Genomic DNA, 25,633 nt, shown 5'->3' with positions numbered 1-25,633 from the left:
TGATAAAATTACCGACTCGGTAGAAAATCGCCTCGTCGACTTTCCGAAAGCGTTCGCGCCTCTATCAATCCCGTCTTTATCTTTATATTAATTCCTATCTTTATCTTTATTCCGCGTGCGCGCGCGCATTCACGCGGATGAAGCCGTCATTCGGACGATGCGCTCAAGAAGCTCACGGTGTGTTATTACGACACATTAAGGCCAATGTTATAACTCGTTTCACCGGGGGCACATAATGAACGTGGGCACTCGTCCTAATCGAGATTGTCTATTAACGCGAGTATACCAACACTACCGGTTGCTTTGGTATCTTTCTCGTCGCACGCTGGTAATTCAATCGCGATTTCCGCGAAAGGACGCGCGGCACGCGGCCGCCTGCCGAGAGCGGGGGCGGGCGAAAGGGACACGTGGTGTGCAACGCGATGCCGGCCGCGAAACCAGTTCTCAGGATAAAGGCGAGGGAGAAAGAGAGGACGATAGAAAGAAGTCTGACCCCGGCAATGTTCTCTCGCTTCTACAGGGTGTCCGGTATAATTCGTTCTCTCTCTCTCTCTCTTTCTCTGCCTTTCTCTTATTCTGCCCTTCTCTCTCTCTGAACTTTATTCGTACTCGCACCAACAAAGAGCCAGTTCGTAAACCTTCCGTAAGTCGATCACAACTATACCAGTGACCTTTCTTCGAGCTCTCAACGCATTTGAAACACGACTCTTAATTCTAATAATCTAAATCTAACTCTAATTTCCCCCCTTCCTAAAATCTCTGTCAATTAAAAATAATTTTAAGTAATATTATTTTATTTCATCAGCGAGAAATTTTATCTACTGCAATATTTTTAAAGGGTCTCGCCCTAAAATTATATTAAACGCATATCTCCCTCTTCTCCCCTCCTCTCTCTCTCTCTCTCTCTCTCTCTTTCTCTTTCTTTTTATAAATCCATCTATCTTTTCTTTTCTATCTTTCTTCCGCCAAATATTCGTGCGAATTGAGAAGCAAAAAAGGGGAATTTACTGCCGCGATTGCAACTTCGCGCTTCGTTGGCGCGTTGATCATCATGTTTCGCGTGTAAGGGAGAAGAAGAAAGAGAAAGAGAGAACGAGAGAGAAATGCGCGTATCATGAATAATTGGCCGATCGCGAATTACGAAGAAAGAAAACGTGAGAACCGGCCGATAGGCCGCCGACACGCGAAGGAGAAAAGGTTCGGCACTCTCGAATGTAAATCGAACGCAACGCTCGCGAATCGAGAGAGTTGGTGTAAGTGAGGCATTAGAAACAGCCTGGGAGTAAGTAAGACGTATATTCGGTGTGTGTATGTGTATTTATCGAGCTCCGGATAAAAAATTCATGAAGCGCGATTGAATGCAAAATGGTCGCGTGCGCGCGCGCGGACTGCTCCAGTTTGCTTCGCGAAACGAGTTTATGATAACACGTTGTAGCAGAAAGAAAGAGGGGGAGATCCCCCCGTGTAAATGTGTCAAACGTGCGAAAATAAGACGCGTTCGATCTCCAAGAGCTTAGGATTTCGCATCTCTCAGCCCGCCCGGAACGTGAACGACGCCAAGTGGATTTCGCGAGTGTTCGCACACTGAATTCTGCGCGCCGAATGACACATATTTCCCCCGCGTCTTATCTGTGGTTATTTTTACGACGCACAGGATACGATAAGTTTGTTCTTCTGAAAAAACAATTATCAACGCAGCTTCCGGTCTCGACCTGGAAATCGTGTCTGCTTCCATCCTGTGCGTTACCTTCGAATTATCGGAGATTTCCCTCTCGTCACGTATCGTCACGATATCGAGTTCTCTCCGGAATGATTTTCGGGCGATATGTTGCTCCCGGAGCTCTAAGGAACAATCGGAGACGCCGTCTCGCTCGTTATAGGAACGTGGCCCGAGGCTCCTTCGGCTTCGCTGACTCCGACGAGGGCAGGTGCACAATGCCAGGTGCGCGGAACTTGCGCTCTCGGAGACCGGTGTGCGAGAATCGCCGGGAAACTCATGCGTTATCGTCTGATATCGAACGCGTCAATGACGAAAATCGCGTCTACGAAGTTAAGAATCGCTCTAATCTCACCGTCCAGTAATTCGATTTACGAGTACAAAGTACACGTTTGATTCTGTCTTTCTTTCACTCGAACGATTGACAATAAACGTATAAGCTGCATCGTTATGTGGTTTTTCCTGTTTTAACTGTACACGTAATGTGTTTTTCTTAAGGAAACATTGTTATTTTAAAGGAAAAACCGGTTTCTTCCATTTTTCCACGGATTTCTTCGGTTTCTTTTTACGAAAAAATTACGTACATTAGAATTGTAATGTACGTTATAATTGTCTAACATTTCATTTACTTTATTTTTATTTCCGTCATATTTTTAATTCGCATTCGTTCGATGTCACAGTATGCGACAATAGCGTGTTCTGTGTCTCACCGCTTGNTGAGAAAGGGGGGGGGGGGAAGTCCGTTCGTGGCGAAACAGCGCGCGTATTCGCGCTCAATTGATTCGTTTGCTGTTCGTTTTCCGGATTCCATTCATCGCTTGATACGCGCAGAAGACGCCGCCACAGTGCGTTCCCCGCCGGTGCGTCCGCAAATCACCGTGAATTTCCATCACGAGACGCAAAACGCCGGGAAAAGGCAGCGACGACGGCCGAGATCACACGTTTTCACGCGGAAACGTCACATTGCGACGGCAGTAAACGTTGAGTTATCGGGCTTTCTTACTCTCTTTTGCGTCGCCGATGCCTCGCTCTTGGTTACGGCACCGCAGCCGTTATGCATACGGAAGAAGCGCGTCAAAGGAGCACCTCGCGTATAATGTCCTCGCGTTTTGCAAATGTCCTCTCTCTCTCTCTCTTTCTCTCTGTCTGTCTGTCTGTCTGTCTTTTTCTCGATGTGGTGAAAGATGGTTTTATGGGAAAACGTAAAGTGTTCATTGCATCGACGTGAAAACAAAGAAAAGGAGAAAAGATATACCGCGTTTGCAAAGTAGGAAGCAAAATAATAATAATAAAAATAATACTTTATTGGTCAACCAATTTACATATAGCGTAGATAACGTTAGAAAAATCAAAGGAAAAGTACAGTTGGATGGCCAAAAGGCTAGACAACAACAACTTTGCAACTGATATTGATATCTAGCCATCTAAGGAAATTAAAACTATAAATTAATCTAATTTATTAAATTACTAATCTAATTTTCTAAATTACTAATTGCTGTGTTCACATAAAGACATTCGCAGAAATTCGCAGCAGCATTCACTACGCACACGAAAACAAAAGCCAAAAGACCGATCGCAATAAACGTTTTATACGATACACTGAAAGAACAAAATATTACATTAAAATAAATAATTACTCCAATAATTCTGAGCAAATTTTTACTTGAATTAAGTACATTTTATTTTGGTTAAGTAAACATATTTGGATGTAACCAAAAAGTGCTAAATTCAAGTAATATTTGCTTAATCTAGAAATTTCTTCTCAAATAGTAGAGTAATTATTTATTTGAATATAGCAATATATATATATATATATTTTTTTTCTTTTTTCTTTTTAGTGTGCACGTCAATACTTATCTCAGATACTCATCGTGATTATACATATATATAAATGAATGTAAATTTTATTTAATGCTTGATGAGACATGTTTTAAAAGTGCGCGATAGAGATAACGGTGTGACGAAAAGTGCATAATATACCGCACAAAGAGGCAGGATAAATATTTTGTTAGATACTCGACGCATATCGAGCCTCCGTATGCTATGGTATAGACACACGTAAAAATTGGATAACATATCTGCTCGCATCGTGCGTCCCGTAAAGCACTCAACGCGACGCTGTTATTACTATGCAATAAAAAAGAAGGGAAAAAATCACGCGGTTTTAATGTAGATATTTCCACAGCCGCTACTGTGTATCTTATCTTCGCCACTGCATTGTACCATTATGAAATCATCGATAGGCATGTCATCGAGCTGGATTACGTTGTTCGCGAAGACACGTGTAACTTTGTCGTTCGGCCGTTATCGTATCCGGTCGTGTCGTGACACCACGGAGACGCAGGATTATTTGATTATCTGACCGGCTCTCGCCGACAGTTCTTCCGAGAGTAATCCGGCCAGCGCATAATCACCGAGAGGACCGTGAGTCGCCGCGAGAGAGGCCTAACGCGTCTTTGCGCAACCGGTGACGTTTGATCCGGTTAAACCGCGAGAGAACGATGGAAATTATTCGACACATCGTCGACGCCACGCGAGTGAAACAGACAAATTTAAAGTGATACTTTTTACTTGTGCGGTTTGATTTTCGAGTTGACATCCTTCATGGATTTGTATCCAATATTTCGTGAATATTTCAGTTCATTTTTTCGGAGTGAGGAACAACCCGGAACTACCGAGAAATTCAGAATTCTTGAGTAATTGGAGAAAGCTAATGACAGCTGGCTCCGATAAATGGTTGCGAAAATGACAATAATAATAATAAATAAATAAAATCATATATTATTATATCAATATTAATGTATGAAATGATATAATAAAACTATCGAAGAAGTGCATATCCTGAAGAAAAGATTTGGACTTCTGATCAGCTTAGATGTTGATGTTTGAATTTTTGACGGCTTTTCTCTGGACTTTTTGTGAAAAACTCAATAAGCCGATTGTTTTCTGTGCGGTTCGCGTAGAGTGCACTCGATCGATTCTCCTAGGGATGTCGCGTGCGCGATTTTTTCACTTACATCCCATTTCCGCGTTATCGTGCAATCGATAAGACCGATAAGCCAGCGCGACGATACCGTCGCGCCAGTATGTTCTTGTGTGTGGCGCAACTCTGATCTTCTTTTCCGCGTGCCGGGATCCTCCTCTGTCCGCCGTCGACATGGAAATTTATAAGTTGGAACTATGGGACGTCGTGGAGGAGTACTTTCAGGATTTCGAACAGCTATTTAAGTTAGTGAGTGCACTCAGCTTTCATTTTCTCCGGTTTTCTCGCGGCACGCTCTCTTGCTAACGCGAGACGATAGTCTCGATAAAGTCACTTTGTTCAGGGCGTTAACTCAGCGATGTCTTTCTGTTCGGGAAAAGCGTAAGATACTGGGAAAAGTATCGAAAATTCGTTATGCAAACTCGCGTTTGCATAACGAATTTTCGTTACCAGGCAGACACGTTTTCGATCGTAATACGAATCCTCTCGACTAATTAGATGCTTTCGCTGGAACCCTGTCACATGATACGTTGTCAAGGACAGTCGATATACCGTAAAATGGAATTAAATTGCACTAATTAAGGGAGAATTCTGCGTCGTGCTCGCGTCGTGCTCGATAAAGACCTTTCTCCTGTATAATATCCCAATGTATTCGGAGAAAATTTGTCGTTGCATCTGATTTTTTTCTAGATACCATTCTAAGATGTCTCTTCTCTTGAAAGATAATCTTTTTCCACGAAAGTGATACTCAATCATTAATAATAATAATAACTTTTATTAACGGGGAAATCCCCTCGATACATATTACAAGAAAAGAAATCGTAATTGATAAGCAATATTTTTGAGATCTAGTTAATGAAATACTTAAGGAAACAGAGAATGCAGCATAAAGTTACAGATATAATTATTAAAGAAAATGAGGATTAGTGAAATAGTTTAATGTAGTTGTGAAGTTACACGCATTATTTTTAAATGCAGATGAGGTACCGTGGATTAATTATCGGTACGTGGCAATTGCAAGATTTTGCAATTAATTATTTAATGTAATATCGGTTGCGGCGCAAAAATAAATATTACTTGATTCAAATAAAAATTTGCTAAGGAATTGGAGTAATTATTTACTTGAATCTAGCATCTTTTTCGGTACAATTTTGTTCTTTCTTTGTTATAAACTTTCAACCGTAAAAAAAATGTGAAAAAATGGTTGCTATACGTTAAGTTATCCAAAGATAAGTTTAAGAAGATAAGAGTAAGTGTTATTTTTTCGTTTAAGTGACCTTAGTTACTCTTAGAATATAACAAAAAATATCACTTTTAGTTGCTATTTTCATGTCTGAGAAGTCACTTTTTGTCACTTTCCGCCAAGAAGCAGTCACTCGTCAAGCTATTTCACTCCTTTTTTGTTTCGATGACTGAATGACAGCGCTAATCTAACTGACGCAGCTCAATGGCTAAAATTGACTCCGATGAGGTGTAATGATGCACCGAGGGTCCAGAGAAAAGCGAGAAAAGCCATGTGCGCACGTCCGCGAGTTCTATTCCGAGTCCGCTCGATTAGTCGCGTTCATTAACGAAGTCGAGTGGCTAAGCGGCGGATTTGCGTAGTGCCGCGTGAATAAACTCGGGTCTGATTCATGCTCGCTGATTTTCTCGCATAAATCGCGCGTCTCGGCCTCCTCTCGTTCACATCACCGTCATACGATCGCCGACGTTGATCTCCTCGAGCGCTTTACATTCGCGACCGATTCGAGCGCTTCGCGAGTCCGCCGGGAATGAAATGTTAATTAGCCGCTCTCGACGAATCGAGCTCTCGCGAGCATTTCTCAAGAATGGACATAAGGAACTGCCGATTGACCCCGATGCGGTCTTCCAAGAAGCCTCCTCGCGTACATGGCCGTTCCCGTCGTCGACGTCGTCCTCCTCCTCCTCTTCCTCCTGCTCGTCGTTACCGTATGCCTATTGTTCTCGCGAAAATTGCGGTGTCTACCAGCGGTGTCTGGATACGCTCGCGGATCTTAGCGGAATTTTTCTCGCGACCTGGATTTCTTTCTCGCACTCGGCGCTCATCGTGGGTGCGTTTCTTACGCAACGCGCTTTCTTACGGGACTCCGCCGCGACGGACGCGAGACTTTACGAGCGCGCGTGTACCGCGACGTTAATATTGAACGTGGGGAATTTAACTCGAGTGCCTTATTTCCGGGCTTGGACGAGAGAGAGAGAGAGAGAGAGCTGTTGCTATCAAGAGCGACGAACCAGACGAGACCAGCCGTAAAATCCGGCGATCGATCTTCGTATTCCAATAGGTGGTGTGATTTTTACTAGCGAAAGCGAGCAGTCGGTAAAACCAAAAGGAGACCAACGGCCGAGATAAGGATTTACGGTGCTTACCCAGATACGCGTTTTTATTGCCTGGGACAGAAATATCGGGAACAAAAGATGTTCGAAAGCAAAGAATATTTTGGAAAATACGGTGACTGTTCGCAATAAAGGAGAGATCTCCACACTGGAAAATGAATTCGGGTTGGACCTACCAGACAATGGACAGCGTTTCGATGTCTTATCGGAACAAAATCAGCAGAACCAACTCTAATATTTTTACTTGTTGTTCATTTATTGCTAAGAAGTTGCCAATGAAAAAATTTGTTACTATGTTAGTTTCTTATTTAATAATATTCCGCTAAAGGAAGATCAAGTTAGCGGGACAGTATACATATGTAGCAACAAATTTCAACTTAATAATATAGGAATTTGTTGTTAATTACTTACTCGCAAAATATGATAGTCTTGATTTTGTTGCTCGCGAAATAAGCTTAAAGAACAGTGGGAAACTTCTTAGCGTACAAAGATAGCATACAAAGGAGATTAAACTATCAGATAAAGCTGAGTTGCTCGCTTAAACTTGATACTGAAGTGATACCTGAATTTGTTGCTCTGAAAGTATCCAAGTTCTAAATTTGTTCGCGAAACAAGCTCAGACAACAGCGTAGAGTCTCTCGGCATGCAACGTTACGACAGTAAACCGTCGCAAAACAATGAGTTGCTCGTTTAAATTTGGCATTAGGATACTATCTGAATTTCTTGCTCACGAAATATCAAAATCCCGAATTTGTTGATAGATACGATTCCCTCCCGGTCGCTTCTCCTGGTACCGTGCTTTTTACAGTTCCTGTAAACAAATCCATACGTCGCAGATTTTGCAACGGTGATCGGTGAATGACCGCGAATGCAAATCGCATTCTCAATTTCGGATTCTTCCCCTTTTCGCGCCTGAGAGCAAAAGTGATTACGTTGAAGCACACATCCGCCGTGTATCAACCGCCCCGCGGTTGAAGAAACAAAGAAATCACTGCACAATAGAGCGAGCCGTCGTTTAATGCGGTAGGGTTCTCACATCCGTTCGATTACAAGTAGCGTTATCCTTTGATTATCGCGGTGCCTTACGAAACTTGTTAACGTTCGTTACCACGCGCCTTTACGTCATTAAATTAATTGCATTTTATTATCTGCATGTATGCAATCGTTCGTCTCCGCTAATAGTCGTGCAGAGTGCTTCCGTACGACGAACGGAAGTCGCGTCGCGGCAAAGCTGCTGTAATAGCTCGTTCGGCCGTACCGTCGTCGAGGATGATGTCGCAAGTTCGATTTCAGCTATTATTCGGCCGACGCGATCGTTACTCAACCCTAGCCGCGCGGGAAAAAACTGGTACGGGAGGAAATGTTTATATCTTGCGTAAGTTATTCGCATTCGATCGGTGCAAGCGCGAAAAAAGAAGAGACTCGCGAATCAAATCCCGATACCGATCGAGAGCGAATCAACCGTTCGATACATTCGAGTTCGAAGTCTCATGTTTTCTTATTATTATTTATATATTTCTAGAAAAGAGGAAGTTGAAAATGAATATTAGATGAGGATCGAATAAATGATAAAATCGGATTTTCCTTATTATTGTATAGTAAAATTATTATCGGAAGTTATAAAATTTGTCCGCCTTCGTGTAAATCTCGGAACGCCAGTGCTCGCAACGTACCACCGGCAGGACGCTTGACGTTTTTCTTTTCCTGATCGACAGATCGACGCGAATGGAGACGGCTTCATCAACGTCACCGAGCTGCGCAACGCGCTGGATGTGTGCGGCTTCAAGATGCCGGGCTACAAGGTGCGCCAGATGATCGAGGAATACGACGACAAGCAACGGCTGGAGCACAGAGGTCGGCTCTCGTTCGAGGAGTTCGAGAAGCTCTGCAAGGAGCTGAAGGCCAACGAACTCGGCTCCACGTTCAAGCAAGTAGTCTCGAAGAAGGAGAACCTCGAAACTCTGGGCGGAATCTCCGAGGCGTCTAGCGAGGGCACCACGCATTCTGTCAGGCTGGAGGAGCAGTTGGCGTTCAGCGACTGGATCAACACTAATCTCTCCCACGATCCCGATCTGAAGCACCTGCTGCCGATCGATCCCGAAGGCAAGATGCTCTACGAAAAAGTCAAGGACGGAATATTACTCTGGTACGTGTCTAACTTATATCCTTCGGCGCAGCTCTGACGGTGTGGTTTTTATTTACACAGGATGCCTCATTTCTACCACGTTATTTTTAATGTCAGATTTTTCGATCAATCCATTTTCTTCGACGAAAATGTCGAAGAAAATATACTATGCTAGAACTAGCTGAATGTTCTAATTCATTTCAAATTTATTTCTCACGTCGATCGAAGGTGACCTTTCGCAAGACGTTTATCAATTTAGATTCGTTTATAAATATGGAGACATGTATCTCTCGGAATTATATATTTTGATTCGCTTCGGTTGACGAAACGTCGAGTATAGAAAATATCGATTCGCTGGAGGACTAATTTCTCATTCGCGTTGCAGCAAAATAATCAATCACTCCTGCCCGGACACCATCGACGAGCGGACCATCAACAAGAAGAGTTTGACGCTGTACAAGAAACACGAGAACCTGACGCTGGCTCTGTCCTCGGCCCAGGCTATAGGCTGCAATATCATAAACATCGACGCCCACGACCTCACGAAAGGCTCGCCGCATTTGGTGCTGGGTCTACTGTGGCAGATCATCCGGATTGGTCTGTTCAATCAGATCACTCTGGAGAACTGCCCTGGTCTGGCTACGCTTTTGCAGGACGGCGAGCGTATCGAAGATCTGCTGAAGCTCTCTCCGGAGTCCATTCTGCTCAGATGGGTGAATCATCACTTAGAGAACGCTGGCATCGCCAGAAGGTGCAACAACTTCCAGTCTGACATAACGGACTCCGAGATCTATACTTACCTCATCAAGCAGATCGCACCCAGCACAACCGGTGTCACCTTAGAAGCGTTGATGGAGCCGAATCACACGTCCAGGGCGGAGATCATGCTCCAGCAAGCGGCGAAGCTGGGTTGCCGTAGCTTCGTCACGCCTAGCGACGTCGTGAACGGCATCTATAAGCTCAATCTCGCCTTCGTCGCCAACATGTTCAACAATTACCCGGGACTCGACAAGCCCGAGAGCAACATTGAAGGCCTGGAGTCGTTGGAGGAGACGAGGGAGGAGAAGACCTATAGGAACTGGATGAACTCGATGGGCGTAGCGCCGCACGTGAACTGGCTCTACTCCGACCTAGCTGACGGTCTGGTGATCTTCCAGCTGTACGACATCATCAAGCCGGGCACGGTGAACTGGAACAAGGTGCACAAGAAGTTCACCAAGCTCAGGAAGTTCATGGAGAAGCTGGAGAATTGCAATTACGCGGTCGAGCTGGGCAAGCAGATGAACTTCTCGCTGGTGGGCATCGCTGGGCAGGACCTCAACGACGGAAACGCGACTCTCACGTTGGCGCTGATCTGGCAGTTGATGAGATCGTACACATTGTCGATCCTAACGTCTTTAGCCGGCACACAGGGCAGCACCCTCGTCGAGAAGGAGATCGTTCAATGGGTCAACTCGAAGCTGCAAGCGGCAGGGAAATCCAGCAGTATCAAGGGGTTCCAGGATTACGCGATATCGGACGGCAAGGTCGTCCTCGATCTTATCGACGCCATCAAGCCCGGTTCGGTGAACTACGATCTCGTGAAGGAGGGTGGAACCGAGGAGGTAAGGATGAAGTGCTTAATTTGGCTTTCGAGTTTTTCCGTCGGATTTGTTTTCGACGTTTCGCGAGTATTTCAGTTCACTTCTTCAGGGTGATGAACGACCGGAACGATCTAAGATGCCAGAATCCGATCCTTTTTATCTCGCACCTCTCCCGGCGAGAAAACTAAATCGTGACGCGTAGAGATTAGAACTCGGAAATTAGTTCCGTCTGCTCCGGCAGTGCCGAGAGCGGCCGGAAATCAATCGAGTGCGGAAACGGCGGAACACCGGCCTGGGTGGATCGATCGATCTCGTCCCTTTCTTCCCCGTTTTCCCAACGACGGGCACGTTGGCGTGACTAATTGACGACTACCGGTCATTTTCGTTGCGCAGGAGAGCCTGGACAACGCCAAATACGCGATATCCTTGGCCCGGAAGTGCGGGGCGCGCGTCTACGCGCTGCCGGAGGACATCACCGAAGTGAAGCCGAAGATGGTGATGACGGTGTTCGCCTGCCTGATGGCGATGGACTACATCCCCAACATGGACTCCGTGAAGAACCAGCAGAACAACATCAACAATATGAACAACGGCCAATAATGTCGCGCCACCCGACAGCGACGACGCGTCCCCACCTTCACGTGCCGTCACTTTTGTACACAGCGGACTTTCGACTGGCGGCGGTTCGCGCCTCGCGCCTCAGCGAGCGTAATAACTGTATATATGTAGGCTAGGTTAGCTTGTTCTTTCGAAGAGACGAGAAGGGGAAGTTCCTGGGGATCCCGCCGACGAGGTCGGTTCTCGTTCGCTCATCGAACGAGTGCCGCGAGGATTACGGATTCGCGCTCGTCAGGCAAAACTGTGCCGATATACCGGATGCAGGATGTTCGTAGTAGCGCGACTTCCCGACCTCCATCGTCAGGCCGGGCCGATGGGTTAAGGCAATTCGTGAGGAGGAACGAGAAGATTGCGCGCTGCGTTGGATCAAGGGAATCGCGTTACCGTGAATCTTGGATCACTTCTCGATTAAGACTCAACGCGTGTATTGCGCGTGTAATGATTTCGCTAGCGCGGATAAAGCGATGTTATATGTATACCTCGGATGCATACTTAAAGGTTGAAAGGAATTTCAAGTAGACGGGCCTCTCTCGCAGGCGTTTAAACGCGACCACATTGAGCGTAATGTTTCGTTTCGGGACATCCAAGATTCACGATGCTCTTTTCGTGCCGGAAGTGTGCTCTTTTCTGACGACGCGTATGGAAATCGCACGAGCTCACGACGCTCTTTTCTGCGACGACTGATCACTGTGTCTTAGGCTGCTATGATTTCACGCGTCGTACTATGAATGTTGTCGGATAGGGGATTTCTAGGGTCCCTGACATCTTCTCTGGACGCTCCAGAAATTCGACTCTGTCCGACGATGTTTGCCGCGGTCGACGCGTAAAATCGCAGCCTTGTCCGCGCCAACGTGGGATTCTCCTTCTCCCGTTGTTTTCCGCGTCGATCATATCACTCGTTTTCACACTACTTGTTGTTATACCGCGACAGATTTGTATAAACCGATTTTATACCGAGAGAAAATGTTTCATCGCGCGAAGCGACCACATAAGAGAACAGGCTAAGTACCGTCGCGAAGTATCCTTCGTGTCCTTGCAACAGGGCGCACCTCGCAACTCCGATCTCGTATTGAAAAACTGTCTGAATGCGCGAGGTTCAATCAAAATGTCGGATACCGAAGTATAAGGAGAGAGGAGCGATGTGAGCTCCCCCTCGAAATTCTCCTCAAGGAGGACTCGACTGCCGTCGAAGGGTCGAGGGTGCCGGGGCGCCCTGCGCACATTTTAACCGGACAGATCGTCGGCTGCGTGCCAGATACACCGAGTATCCACCGCGATAGTCTAACACTCGAATTATCAGTCGTAAATAGCACACTTAACATGAGGTATGCATACATATTTGATATAGCGATAGACATAAGAGATTTGTGATCTATTTAAACTGTTACTTGATGTCAATGTTCGGGATTATTTGCACTCTCGAGGCGATTCTCGTGGAGTCACACCTCTCTTCCTCTTCTCTCTCCCGCCCGCCCGTCGAGTCAAACGCATAACTTCGCATAACTTCAGATATCGACGATCATAACTTCCCCTAGGGCGAGAAATAACAAGCGAAATGTTTTAAATTAGAAAATGCGCCCTTTTCGTGAATTCTCACGCTAGCGAAGAAGATTCATAATCGACTCTCAGGGGATGTAGAAAATGTAAGTTTTCTACTTTGAAAAAATTTCACTTTTTACTTTTTTGCTATAGGAGAAAAGTTACCGTTAACGAAATCTAAGACTGACAAATTTGTAAGATCTGTGAGGTATTTCTTGAATATTATTGGAAGATTTTTATCGAAATTACGATTCTATTGTAATTATAACAATATAATTGTGTCGATAGCGCGATAGAAATAAAACACGCACAGAGGATTAGTTCCAGTAAGATAAGATCTTTTCAGAAATGCGAAGGAACGCCTCACAGATCTTGCAAAGTTGGCGGCTCTGAAGATGAACGTAACGATTGTCAGTCGCACGGCTCAAGGGATCATGGAGGAAAAAAATAACGGAAGGGATATACACCTTGGCATAGCAAATGTAAGGAAAGGACAATAACGTCATATTGGTGTGACTACCCAGGCGTTTTTTGGTTGCGTTCCAATATTCACTTTTCAGTATTGAAAATCTACAATTCATGTATCATCACATATACTATAGATTTCCAATACTGACAGTGAATATCGGAAGCCTTCATAGTGAACGTGGAATGGAGGAAACCATAAATAGCTGCATTGTTTTTCTTTAAAATATTTATAAGGAACGCCCCCACCTTTCTGCCAGATACGTTATTCAGGTAACATTGATCAAAAAAGATGGAAAGATAAATGCACCTAGTGCAGAGAGCGCCTCGAAGAAAGAACAGAACGCGCCATATTGCTGTGGATAATCAGTCAGATATTAATTCAGTTAGACATAGACGCGTATTATCCCCACTACCTAAAAAAACTTTACACTCCTCTCTCCTGTTATTTCTTTCTCCTATACAAAGGACGGGCGGGAGAGACAAGGGAGAGGAAAATAGACGAAGCTTGAAAAATCGCCTCAAAGATGCAAATAATTTCGGGCACTGCTTTACACACACACATATATGCACATACTTACACACAACACGCACACACACAATCTCAGTGATTTACGCGGTGTCTGTCGGCGGGTCGGAACCAACGGTCTAAGCTTCGTTAACTCTGTTTCTTGTGCATTTATCGTCCGCCCATGCGGGTCTCGCGTCGAGCGTGATTCGCGCGCGAAGCCTACACCAAACTCTCGTATTTCGTATTTTGCATGCGTATCGGCGTATGTACACGAGGATACCGATGAATTTGTCTACATTTCCGCGCGACTCTGACCGAAAGAAGAGACTCCCGGGATGGAGGGAGAGAGAAGGCCTTTTAAACGCTTCACCTCTGAAATTTGCTGTTTCCACGCGCTATTAGCGAGATAATATCTTCTATGTCACTAATCGTACTATATATTCGAGAAGCGTCGGTCGACGACGGGTCGACAATGTGCACTACCGCGGGTGAAGCGGCAGGTGACGTGACGGTGTAACGTACACGACGACACGGAGAAAGAAATCATTGTAATCGTGCCATTATGAGTAGCCGAGGTAAAACGCGGTCCGACGCGTTGTTTGCATGATATTTGTAATCGATTCGGATTCAAAGGAAGAAACGTACTTATCTAACTCACGCGAGCGCTGAAATAAAACGTAAAAGTAAAAAAAGAATAGATTCACGGCTGCTCTCTGTGCAAGTGAGGGATAAGGACACGCGGATTCTCCTTACGCGTGTCTTCGCGCCACGTCTTGTCTCGTGCGCCTGTCACGTGTGCACGACGGGAGCGTCGATTTCGAGAAAACTAATCGCGAGAGAACAGAGAGATGACTGAAGCTCTTTTGACAATTCTTTTCAGAGCGTCAATCCCCGTTATACCGCGTACACTTGGAAAATTTGCGTCAAATTTTCAAGATTGCCGTACAGTCGTGGACAACAATGTCGTCCGCTATTTTTTTCGCCGCCGTGCGAAGCGCAACTGATGGCCCAATGAGAGAACTAGTTTTCTGAGAATTTTTCAAAACAACTTCTCTCGTTGGATCGTCTGCGTTCCGGACTGCGTCATAAAGTAACGGGCAACCTTATTGTCCACGACTGTATAAGACAAGTGGCGAGGGGGGGGATGTTAATGGAAATTTATAAGAAGCATAGCATGCCTTCGCGACCGAGTAAGTTTCACTGACTTAAATTAGAACAGATCATTGATTACATTTATTGTGTATAGCTGTTAGGCTGATTGCGTTGCAAGGTATGAGCAAGTTGTCTGCGCGCTGAAAACTTGCAAGACGAAACGTGCAATTATGTGTATTATCGATTTGTAGATATCCGTATTGATTCTTCAAATTGATTCACTTCGTTGTCGTTAGATTCACTGTCTCCTCAAGGTGTCTTTTTGCATTATTGTTCCGAGGAAGAAAGAAGAAGTCGCAAAATGGCTACGTGGACGCAACGTGGTTACAATGTATTGAATGCGTGTTGATCGTCCACGTGTAATACGTGAGAGGATCAAAGGGAAGAAACGTCGTTCGGGAGGAAGAAAGAGAGAGAGAGAGAGAGAGAGAGAGAGAGAGAAAGATGAGGGCAAATGGAGACACACGAGACTCGGAACGTTCATGTCAGTTTGGTATAAATCGGTGCAGAAAGTCTTCTGTATAGGATCGAGTATACGAAATACACGACTTCTAAAATCTTGAGGGCCATCTGCAATTTGACTAATTAGAGCTAAGTACATCGCAATCAATGAAGTAACTCTGAATTCGCGATGATCATTGTATACGTAAATTTCACGTATAGACACACACACACGCGCGTACGCACGCACCCACGTATGCGCGCATACATACGTACACGCGTGTAACGCCATTTCTGTACGTGTATGTGTGCGCATGTGTGCATGTGTGAGAGAACATGAACATGCGTCCATCGTTCTAGTTATAATTTAATGTATGCGTAATTTAAATAAAAAAAAATTTACTACGTACGACGTCATATCGCTTCGCAGTTGTTTGCGAGCGAGTCGCATTTCATGCAGAGTTAATCGAATTTCCAGACGAATCTTCCCTTCCGACATGCCCGTTTCGATTCTAATCTCCAACATTCGGTAACATCACATCCTGATAAATACCAACTAACAGTAACATAACATCAATGTTATAATTTCCTTCTGAATAATGCAAATGCAATATAATATAACATATTATGCAACAATTACGCTGTCGAGTGAGGAAATGTAACATTGATGTAATATTACTGTTGGTGATTACTAGGACGTCAAACGCCGGGGAAATAACCAAGGAGAGAAGGCGCCATTTTCAGGAAATGTCTGATTTACTTTACCGTTTATTTATTAAATGCCTTTTACTAATGCCCCCTTACAATTCTTCTGCTTTGTCGGGTATAGACTGCAAGTTCTACGGTTTATCTACAAGATACTCGCGCATAGAGTCCGTCTCTAATCTATTATGTTGATCGGTACATCGTTGTTCGTGTTCAGATCGATCACTTCGCCGTAGGGAACGGACGGGAGCGGGTCCTGCGCCGGTTCGATGCTGTCCAGGCTGAGTCGCAACTGGCTGGTGAACGTGAGTATCTTCAACGAGATTTTGGATTCCGTCGGCGGCCTCAGCTTGCCATCTATCTCGGTGAAGCTTTCGAATCTGTCCACGCCGTCCACGTGTATCGTGCTGTAGAATCTCTTCTACAAAGATCGCCGGATGAAAATGTATATCGGATCGAGCGAGAGATGAATGATATCTATCGCCTTTTTGAACGTAGATTAATTCAATTGGGTCGATCGAAAAGTTCGATTTAAGTTTCAATAACGTCTCACAAACTTTTTCACCGAGCTAACACTATTGTTTCTGCTGCAAATTACACTCGTGCTGTAACATATTTCTTTCCAGCGATAAGATCAACAGTTACATGGATTCACTGAATAATTCTGGAATCAACCCAAATATCAAAGTGACGTCAAATGACGTCTGAACGTCAGCTCGCTTCATTATCTCTCTGTCAATTATATAGTTAACGTTGTTTTACGCAGTTGACTACGTTTTATACGTGAATTCATGAGAATCGCTACGATATCATTGCGCCGGTGTCACCGGCGATCCTCATGGCAATCAACGTGTAATCGTCGAACTTGAATGTTGTTCAATTGATTTTTGCAAGAGATAAAAACACGTGGAACATGAGAATAACATACACACATACACATATAGACACAGGCTCCATACGTACCATCTTCAGTATCCCCATGGAGAAGTCGACATAGCGCGGCGGATTGATGCAGCCCATCCTGGACTTCTCGATGGTGAGGCTCGTGCCGGGTCTCGCGTCCGCCATCGGCAAGACCACCAGTTGGAAATCGGCGTTCTCGGCTACCTCGAGCGGCTCCGACGTCTCAGGTAACTCGCGCGTGATCCTGTACACGGTCGCGCAGTCGCCCATCGACGTGTTCTCGCGGCTCATGAACTGCGACATGCCGATCTTCCGCTTCATGTCAGCGCCCACGCTCAGCTGACTGGCGACCTTGCGGATGAAGTTGACGACTTCCATGTAGGTCGGCGGCTCGATCAGCAGGCTCTCCACGCCTCGTTCGCTAAATCTGATCTCGAACATCTGCTCGGTCGCGATCTCGCGACTCGTGTTGTCCTTATTCACGGACATCGTGGAATTTTGCAGGCGGCACAGCAAGCTGTTCTCCAACTCCTTCGGCCGGCACTTCATCGCCGATATCACCTGCATAATGCTGGCCAGGTCTGGGACCGCCAGGTCCGACTTGACCACGTAGGTCAGGTTCACGTTGAAGGAATACTCCGGCCCGTACGTCCATTCCGACGTGTCGTTGACGGACACGTTGGCCGCTGCGCGAATAAACAGAACGTTTAACCAGGTTAGCGTGTGTATCTCGAGCCGTTTATGAATAATTCATTCATGATTGGGTTTTCCTTTGAAATCGTCACCGGTAAGACGCCCGGTGCGAGTGCGCCTGAGCTTCGAGCGAATAGTCGACTGTCCGGTCTCACTTTCACAGAAGATTTTCAGAAGCGAAAAACATGCAAAACGCGAGAAGACTCAACTTTCTCGAGGAATCGATCGTGACTCCTCGAGGAAAATTCTCTTGACTGTCGGCATGTTCTTTTTAGCCGAATCGGCCACACTTGTTCATGAAATTTATGCACACTGAAGCGTGAGAATCTTGTACGTAGAGGAGACCGGGACTGTTAACTATGAATCGCCAAAGTTGGAGGAACATGTTGAAATAAAAGCTCTACGTAATTACGAGGGATATTCCGAGGTACGATCTCGTAATTTACGCAGGGCTTTTATTTCAACGTGTACTTCTAACTTTGTTAGATACATGGGTAACAGTGTAGTATTGGCTAAAGGGATAAATTGTCGAATTGATTATTTCTGCTATTTTCTCACAGATTACAGAATCATGCAAGGAAAGATTTCAAACATATCAAAAATGGTTATGAAATCTCTACCTGCATGATTCTGTAACCTGTTAGAAAATAATAGAAATAATCAATTTTGCCAACTTACTCCTTTAAACAACTACGCTTCATACGCTTCAATGTGTATGTAAATTTCTTGAACTAATGCAGCCAATTCAGACAGAAAAACAGATGATGTTCCAAATGATGTTCATTAAATAGAAACTATGGACTTTCTCGCGTTATCTTCACACGTATCACCTCGAATACACCATTGACAGCAGGGTGCAACACGCGATCTCACGCGACAAATATTTAAGAACTCGTACGGAAATTTTCAGTCGCGACATTGAAATGCAAGAGGGAGGCAACTGCGATGCCAGCGGCGATCCGTGGTGAAAAGGAACTTTCGAGAGAAAATTGGAAAGAGAAACGTACGTAAGGGAAATTTTTGAAAAACATCGCGGGCAAAATTTGAATATTGAAATTCGGATGATTTCAATGATTTACATTCGTGTCCATCGCGTGCTCTTTGCCAAAATCTCCCCCGAAAATGTTTCTTAGTTTCTCCGTGTCGCACACACAACACACACACACATACACGACACATATACGCCACATCATGGACAATTTCGCGCTCGAATAGATGAATATGACTTCGAATGGCACATGTGGATTCAGGCAGTCTTATGTTATTGGCTTACCAACCTAGGAAGAACGGAATTAGGACGATCATCAGGACGTTTATCTCAACGTGGCAGCGTGCCTTGCTACAGTAATACGCTTCTTACACTCGCAAGCTCCTTTATATCGGAACGTAACGCTCATAATTTAACGCTCATAATGTTCAACAGCGCTTGCGTCCGAACCCTATAGAATGACGCACGTCTGCACGCGACGCGTATGCATGTCGCATTTGCCGGCATAAACGATAAAGAGCGCAAGTGGCTTCTCGATCTTTTCAGTTTTTTTCTTTTTCATAAGAGCACGATTTAACTAGATTTGAGATCGTCGACTCACGTTTTCATCAAAATTCATGATGCAGTTCTTTCTCGCGGCAGTCGGCGCCGCCGAATGGAATCCGCTGCGGACTTTTAACACGTTCGCTATCAGAGTCACGCATGTGCGACGCAACGATTTCTCACGAGAGACCGGCGTTGTCACATTGCGTTGGAATAGCTAACATTTTTCTCCAGTTCTCCACATTGTCAAACTAAGTTAGTTTATCACGTTAATTTAACATAATTACGCAAAATCTAATTTTAATTTAGTGTAAATTAAAAATTGATTTAAAATTAACTAAAATAAATAAAATTTAAATAATTAAAGAAAGATGATTAAAATAAAAATTAATTAAAAACCTTAATTTCATTATAAATTAATAACTTTAATTTCATTATAGTGAAATTAAAAATTTGACACTTTTATGTAAGAAAAGAGGTCGTCTGTGAGGAAAGTTCCTCGAAATAGGCCTTGGTAATGAACGTGTTAATACAATTAAAGGTCTCGCAAATAGCTCGACGCGTCCAACTGAACCTAGAACTTCTAAAGGACATCTTAATATTTTTAGTCGTCTCTAAGGCCCGCATTAATAATTGTTATTTGAAATTTGTCTCACGTAGACAAAGACACTCAGGTCTGAATTCAGACCTGAATAGATTGGAATTTTTCATTTGAATCATAGAATAATACGCGACATTGCCTTCGTAAGCGCGATACAGCTGGAAAAAGAAGCATATCTAACTCCGAACTGAGACAAGTTTCAACTATTAACACGGGTCTACGATATCTTTCACCAAGTTCGCACTGTCTGGGAAAACAGGCTCTTCTAACGAAACCGGCGCCGTTGTCGCGGCCACGATTCGACTGCGACGAATTTATATCTCGTAAGACGTAATGCGATAATTTGTTCGAAATCGTCCGACGGATTGTCGCAATTACAGTCGTACGTACGCGACGATGGAAGTGTCCGATCGCGCGAACGGCGAATATTTCCGCGTAACGACGCACGGCCCGCGGGCGAATTGCACGCTGGCGAGCGTTCCTCGGAGAGATCCAATGAGCGCGCTGCGGAAGTCCCGTTACGCGCGGGATGAAATCAAATTAGTTCTCAATTGTAGCGGAAACAATCGTTGGCAATGGAGCGCGCGAGAGGCGTGAAGGGCCCCGCGATAATGTGCGAGGAGTTGGTCGTGTCGGTGTGTGTTGGCGACGGTGGTCGTCGTACCATTCTCTGCTTTCAAGCGGTCCTTTATTGCAGCTACATCCAACGATTTATGCCTCGTAAGTGCGTCGCGAACTACACAATGCTTTGTTTTGCTTATGCTTGCGCGTTCGTTTGGCGAAACGCGGGAGGTACGCGACGTCTCTACTTTTAAGCCGCTATCAGACCAGGCCGGCGATCATGCGCGGTGAAAAGTAAAATGTCAATTGTAACCATTTTTACACACGAAGTCCCAGAAAGTCCGCTCTAAATTTTAGAGTCGAAATAACTCGCACCTCATGTGTTGCTTATTCACAAATTGAAAATGTTTATGGGTCGACACTGATACATTTTCTTCCAATACGTGCTATTAATTTGACTTAAATTTTATTCGTAATGGTAACACTTGATATTCATTAAATTTATAATGTCATGTGTAATAAATACTATTTTCACGCTAAAAAAATTTACTTATCACTTTTTTTTAGTCATGTTCTTAAGATGTCGTCAGTGACTATGTTTGAAATCTTCTTAATTACGTGCCATTTCATTGATTCAATTAATATCGTATTGAAAAATGTGCTTACCATTAATAGGATTCGAACTCGGCAATTTTGAATTTTGAGTCTATTTTACATATCGTACGACTTTGCTATGCTTTAGTTATACTTCAGTTTTAGTATATCGTATTGCCTAAGTTTTAAGATGACAACTGTTCCTGTAGGTGAGATTAACACAACTTGTCTGTAAATTTGAACGTATAAAATATAATCAATAATATTCAGTAAAATTAATATCTAATCAACATTGAAGTATAAAACGTGTTATCTTAACACTTATATATGTATATATATATATAATTTTGAATATCGATTTAACACAAAATATGAGATAACAACAATATGTTAGATTAATTTTTGCGGCAACAAAATTCGAAATAATATTTCATTTTTAAACGTTACATAAAAAATATTAAGTTACTAAATTGACATAAATATAACACATGGAAACGTTACGAAAATGGTAACGTATCAGTTGTATGTTAATTTTACATTGAAATAATAATCAAAATTTGGTAAAACAATAAAATTTTAACATTTGGACACAAGATTCTTTACTGTGTATAACTTTATCCTGGGAATGAAAACGTGGAAAGTGAAAAGTTCCGCATTTTTATTGTTTGAACAGTTGCATGATCGCTGAACTCGTCGAGTCTATGGGAAACTTTTCGCTTTTCACGTTTTCATTCGTAGGAAAAAATCACATGATCGTTACCTAAGTATCGAGGGCTGAGGATCGCGTATTGAAGGTTAAAATTCGACGAATCGACTAATTTCGATCTCGGTTCGCTTTGCCCCGATCAACGAAGCTCTAATCTTCAATCCGCAATTCTCGATCTTCAATACTTATTGTTAGTCTGATAAGGGCTCTTCACGCGACGACGAAGAATTAAATGAACTATACAGCGGCTATTTCGTTCTACTTATTCTTGAACGGTGCACGATCGAAATCTCATTTGTCCGAAATTTATCAGAAATTCGTAAATATCTTGAATGCAACTCAAGATATTCACGGATTCAAGATATTCAGATATTCGGTTGAATGACGCGTCCTCCGAAATCGTTTTCAGACTCAAGAACGTCACAGACTGATCGAGGTTGGATTCCGGATCTCCGGCAATGAATCTCGCGTAAGATCTATTCGTCTCAGCTTCAAATCGATCATCTGCTTAAGCTGCATCCCTTGCGTCTCGATCGCCGTATTCATTACCCCCGTCATTTCCATACGGGACATGAAGTGGTTCTTCGTGATCGTGATGTAGTTCGTTGAATAGATCTGAAGCCAAAAAAAGACAAGGATTAGCATCTGATTATGTCAAATTATATATACAGAGTGTCCCAGATTAACATAGATAAACTTAGTGAGGACGTAGAACGAATTGAGGTGAACGAAAAGTTCTCTACCGTTTTGCAAACGACGAGCAAAATTTTGAGTTATTAATTATTGAAAATGGTTATGAAAACAGGCTTCTTTAATTAATAACTCAAAAATTTGCGTGTATTCGCAAAATGGACTTTTTATTCATGGTGGCCCAATCTAAAGCAACAAGTTCAAGATTCGAAGTTCAATATACTGATGGCAGAAGACTTCTTTGTTCACCTTAATCTATTCTACGCCCTCATTAAATTTGTCTGTGCTGATCTAAAATACCATATATAATATTATATAATTTATATAATTTTATATAATTTTTATATATAATAATAATTTATGCGTGCGATATTACACAATATCATTATATAATATATTATAGAACTTATATGTTATATAATTATTTTATAATATAATATTATATTTTCGACAATTAAATAGGTCCTTTTTGAGTAAACGACTCGAATAATACTTTAGAAATTACTAATAGCTTCATTTTACCATCGGTTGCAATCTCATCGTCATGTTTTAATCTATAATTGTACCATGTCTATGTAGAGTGCTCCATCACTGCGACCGTCATCTTTCCTTTTCCTGAAGAAGAAGTAGATGGTCCTTTGCGGACACCCCTTCAGCTGTTGTATCTTCTTTATGCGGAACTTGCCATTAGTTTGCGCAAAATTGTCGTGCATCCACACAAATCCGAGCTCGAAATCCTCACTCTCTTTCATGCCGGAACCGTCCTCTTCGTCATCATCGTCGTCGTCGTGCTTTTTGTCGGTCCTGCCAAGAGTGACGTTAACTTCGCACTCACCCACCGTCGAGTTCCCCCTAGCAGGGATTTCGATAATTTGGGGGTAACGCCGCGCCGTTTCGAAATTGTCATTCAGCTGGCTCACTATGACCTTGATCATGTCCAGTTGCCACTTGGGAATTGTTTTGTGCACCACCAGGTACTGAACGCCACTCAGGTTGAAATGGATCTCAAAGGGCTCTCCGCCCACGAATCTTATCGTAGGCACGAAGCCTGTCTCGTTTTTCAGCGGATAAGTGTGCCGGATCCGCTTGTTCTGGAAGCGACAACTGAGGGTGTCCTCTGCTTTGAGCCGGCATTTGAAATCGGATTTGATCGAAGCGTAGAGATAATTGTCGATTACGGATATTATGAAAACTTCGTAGGTGCACTCGCCACCGTACATGGCCCATTCCGATTGTCGACTGGGATCATCGACAGCGACCTGCGCAGCTGGAATGATGAAGAGATAACCGGCGAAAATATAAGATCACGGCTAATATGAGATGATGGTGAGTTGTTCGCCAGATGAGGATCAGCTACGATGACGCGGACGACTTATTTTACTCTCGTTACTTAATTATTTATCCCTCAGACTCATGTGATGGCGGTAAATGCGCGATTACTTTTGGGGGAAAGCCGAGAGCACAACCGATCGATCGACATTTCGCTTCGTATATGCTTTAAGGTAATTACCGATGTTTACATAACGATTTTTACGTTAAAGTAACTATACTGCACTCCTTGATTATTGTCAAAATAACCATTTCTGTGAATCGATAAAATTATAACACGCGAGTTTCCGAGCGAAAACTTGGAAATTCTGAGGCTGATGCGAAGTAAACATATCGTGGAATCGAAAAAAACAATTCGAAGTGAAATGTAAATTGCATGATAAACGATTGCTGTGAAAACTCAAATTTCAAAAACGTACCCAAGAAAAACGGTATGATTGTCACTAACATGACTGAGATCCCGCGTTTGACTGATGCTTCTACGTGCCATCCATCTTCTCTTTATACGGATAAGTGGATTCATATATGTGTGTCTCTTTGAACCTAACTTCTCTAAGTACAGTTTCCGTTCATAATCTTGTAGCTATCTTCCGCGATGACTTGACTGCGTTGCCTTTGTACCTAGGTAGGTGCTTTGGTGATGCGCACTCTCTGCAATTGCCTTGCAAGGTTCTCGACATAATTGATAAATTATCGCCGTTTGTAATGTCGTTTATTTGCATTCGTTAACATGTCATTACGGAAGGAGATCTCTCGCACGTGAAGAAAAACTAAAATGCAACACATTTTGTCGCATAATGATTTTATCATATAATAATCGTCGAATTCTACATTCTCTTTATGTCTCCCCACTAACTCCCCTCTCTCTCTCTCTCTTTTCTCAGGAGAAACCCCTACTAATTCTTCTCTCTATATTAAATTTATAAAAATATTCGTGCGCGTCTTTACAATGGATAGTAGGTTTTTAGGTTCTTTCTAATAATTAACTAATTATTTTTATTCTAATGTAGGACATTCTGTATAGTATAAGAGTATTACTCGCTTGCTTACACAGAATCCTAAGATTGTCTGTAGAATCTTTATCTTTGTAATTGACTAAGCGCTCTTGAACTTTGGCGATTATGGATATTTTCCGGGCATTCGTTTTCAATAAACTTTCTTTTTTCTAACATGTACCGTTCCACGGAGTGTAAAACTATTATCATTTGTTTGCCCAAGCCATCAGGGCTTTCAGCAGGAATTTTAATTTGTGTGAATGTTCATGTGCGCGTAATTTCCGTTTTTCTTGTTTATTTATGTTTGTATTGATATATTTTGTACAATTTTACTTATTTTTGGTATATTTGTGCGTTGTTATTAAGGTTAAAATTGAATAATAATTTTTTTTATTTTCGCTGGAAGATCGTTCCAAACATCAACCATATTATATTGTTCACAATCTTTTGTACATATCTTGAATGCAATATAATTTTAAGTCACACCTCTTCTGGAATCGTTCCTAGTCTCACGAACGGGATCCTCGAAGCTGGATTCTAGATTACCGGCAATGAATTTCGCGCGAGATCTATTCGCTTCAGCTTCAGAACGATGTTTTGAAGCCGTATCGCGTGTAACTGGTTTGCCGTCTTCGTTATGGCCGCCGTCGTCGTTAATGACTTGAATTTATTCTTCGTCATCAAGATGTGACTCGTCGAGTTTGTCTGAAACCGGAAGCGGACATATTTGGCAAACATCTTTAAAATTATTACTTATTTAAAAAGAATCAAGTTTTCCCCAACAGCTCGCTCGTCTAATTATATCACTTACAATATAAATTATATAATATTGCGTA

General features: G+C 43.2%; 3 protein-coding genes across 4 annotated transcripts in view; 1 reads left to right on the top strand and 2 right to left on the bottom strand.

Annotated features, from left to right (window-relative positions):
- Positions 1–15,890, top strand: part of LOC106746501 (plastin-2) — a 41,817-nt gene extending 25,927 nt beyond the window's left edge. The window contains exons 2-4 of the mRNA XM_014623153.1: positions 8,771–9,201; positions 9,566–10,784; positions 11,157–15,890. Coding sequence (XP_014478639.1) covers positions 8,771–9,201; positions 9,566–10,784; positions 11,157–11,363 — 1,857 coding nt within the window. The 3' untranslated portion in view covers positions 11,364–15,890. The remainder of the gene's footprint in view (positions 1–8,770; positions 9,202–9,565; positions 10,785–11,156) is intronic.
- Positions 15,891–16,239: 349 nt separating this feature from the next.
- Positions 16,240–19,639, bottom strand: LOC106746503. Its single transcript, XM_014623156.1, has 3 exons — positions 19,068–19,639; positions 17,158–17,783; positions 16,240–16,615 (listed from the first exon to the last, which is right to left on the bottom strand). Exons 1-3 carry the CDS (start codon positions 19,093–19,095, stop codon positions 16,370–16,372), a joined length of 900 nt encoding a protein of 299 aa, XP_014478642.1. The 5' UTR covers positions 19,096–19,639; the 3' UTR covers positions 16,240–16,369.
- Positions 19,640–20,588: 949 nt separating this feature from the next.
- Positions 20,589–24,326, bottom strand: LOC106746502. 2 transcript variants are annotated; one of them, XM_014623154.1, is made up of 3 exons: positions 24,222–24,326; positions 23,040–23,740; positions 20,589–22,398 (listed from the first exon to the last, which is right to left on the bottom strand). In XM_014623154.1, the coding sequence occupies exons 1-3, from the start codon at positions 24,250–24,252 to the stop codon at positions 22,204–22,206; spliced, it is 927 nt and encodes a 308-aa protein (XP_014478640.1). In that variant the 5' UTR covers positions 24,253–24,326; the 3' UTR covers positions 20,589–22,203. The 2 variants fall into 2 exon arrangements, with proteins under 2 accessions (XP_014478640.1, XP_014478641.1); XM_014623155.1 differs by having other exon boundaries at positions 23,040–23,732; positions 24,222–24,290.
- Between the last annotated feature and the right edge of the window lie 1,307 nt (positions 24,327–25,633).

The sequence above is a fragment of the Dinoponera quadriceps genome, unplaced genomic scaffold (genome assembly GCF_001313825.1).
Source record: "Dinoponera quadriceps isolate SergipeBrazil2010 unplaced genomic scaffold, ASM131382v1 scaffold1850, whole genome shotgun sequence".
In the NCBI taxonomy this organism is placed as follows: Eukaryota; Metazoa; Arthropoda; class Insecta; order Hymenoptera; family Formicidae; genus Dinoponera; species Dinoponera quadriceps.
This window is presented reverse-complemented; position numbering and strand designations above follow the sequence as displayed.

Bases quoted from the DNA above. Each gene is read 5' to 3' on its own strand.
- LOC106746502 (XM_014623154.1), bottom strand. From the start codon at position 24,252: ATGTTAGTGACAATCATACCGTTTTTCTTGG. The intron at 23,741-24,221 runs GTACGTTTTTGA...TCATCATTCCAG, and splicing joins AATCATACCGTTTTTCTTGG to CTGCGCAGGTCGCTGTCGAT. The intron at 22,399-23,039 runs GTACAATTATAG...TTTTGGCTTCAG, and splicing joins GAGCACTCTACATAGACATG to ATCTATTCAACGAACTACAT.
- LOC106746503 (XM_014623156.1), bottom strand. From the start codon at position 19,095: ATGATCGTCCTAATTCCGTTCTTCCTAG. The intron at 17,784-19,067 runs GTTGGTAAGCCA...TTATTCGCGCAG, and splicing joins CCTAATTCCGTTCTTCCTAG to CGGCCAACGTGTCCGTCAAC. The intron at 16,616-17,157 runs GTACGTATGGAG...CGATCTTTGTAG, and splicing joins CCATGGGGATACTGAAGATG to AAGAGATTCTACAGCACGAT.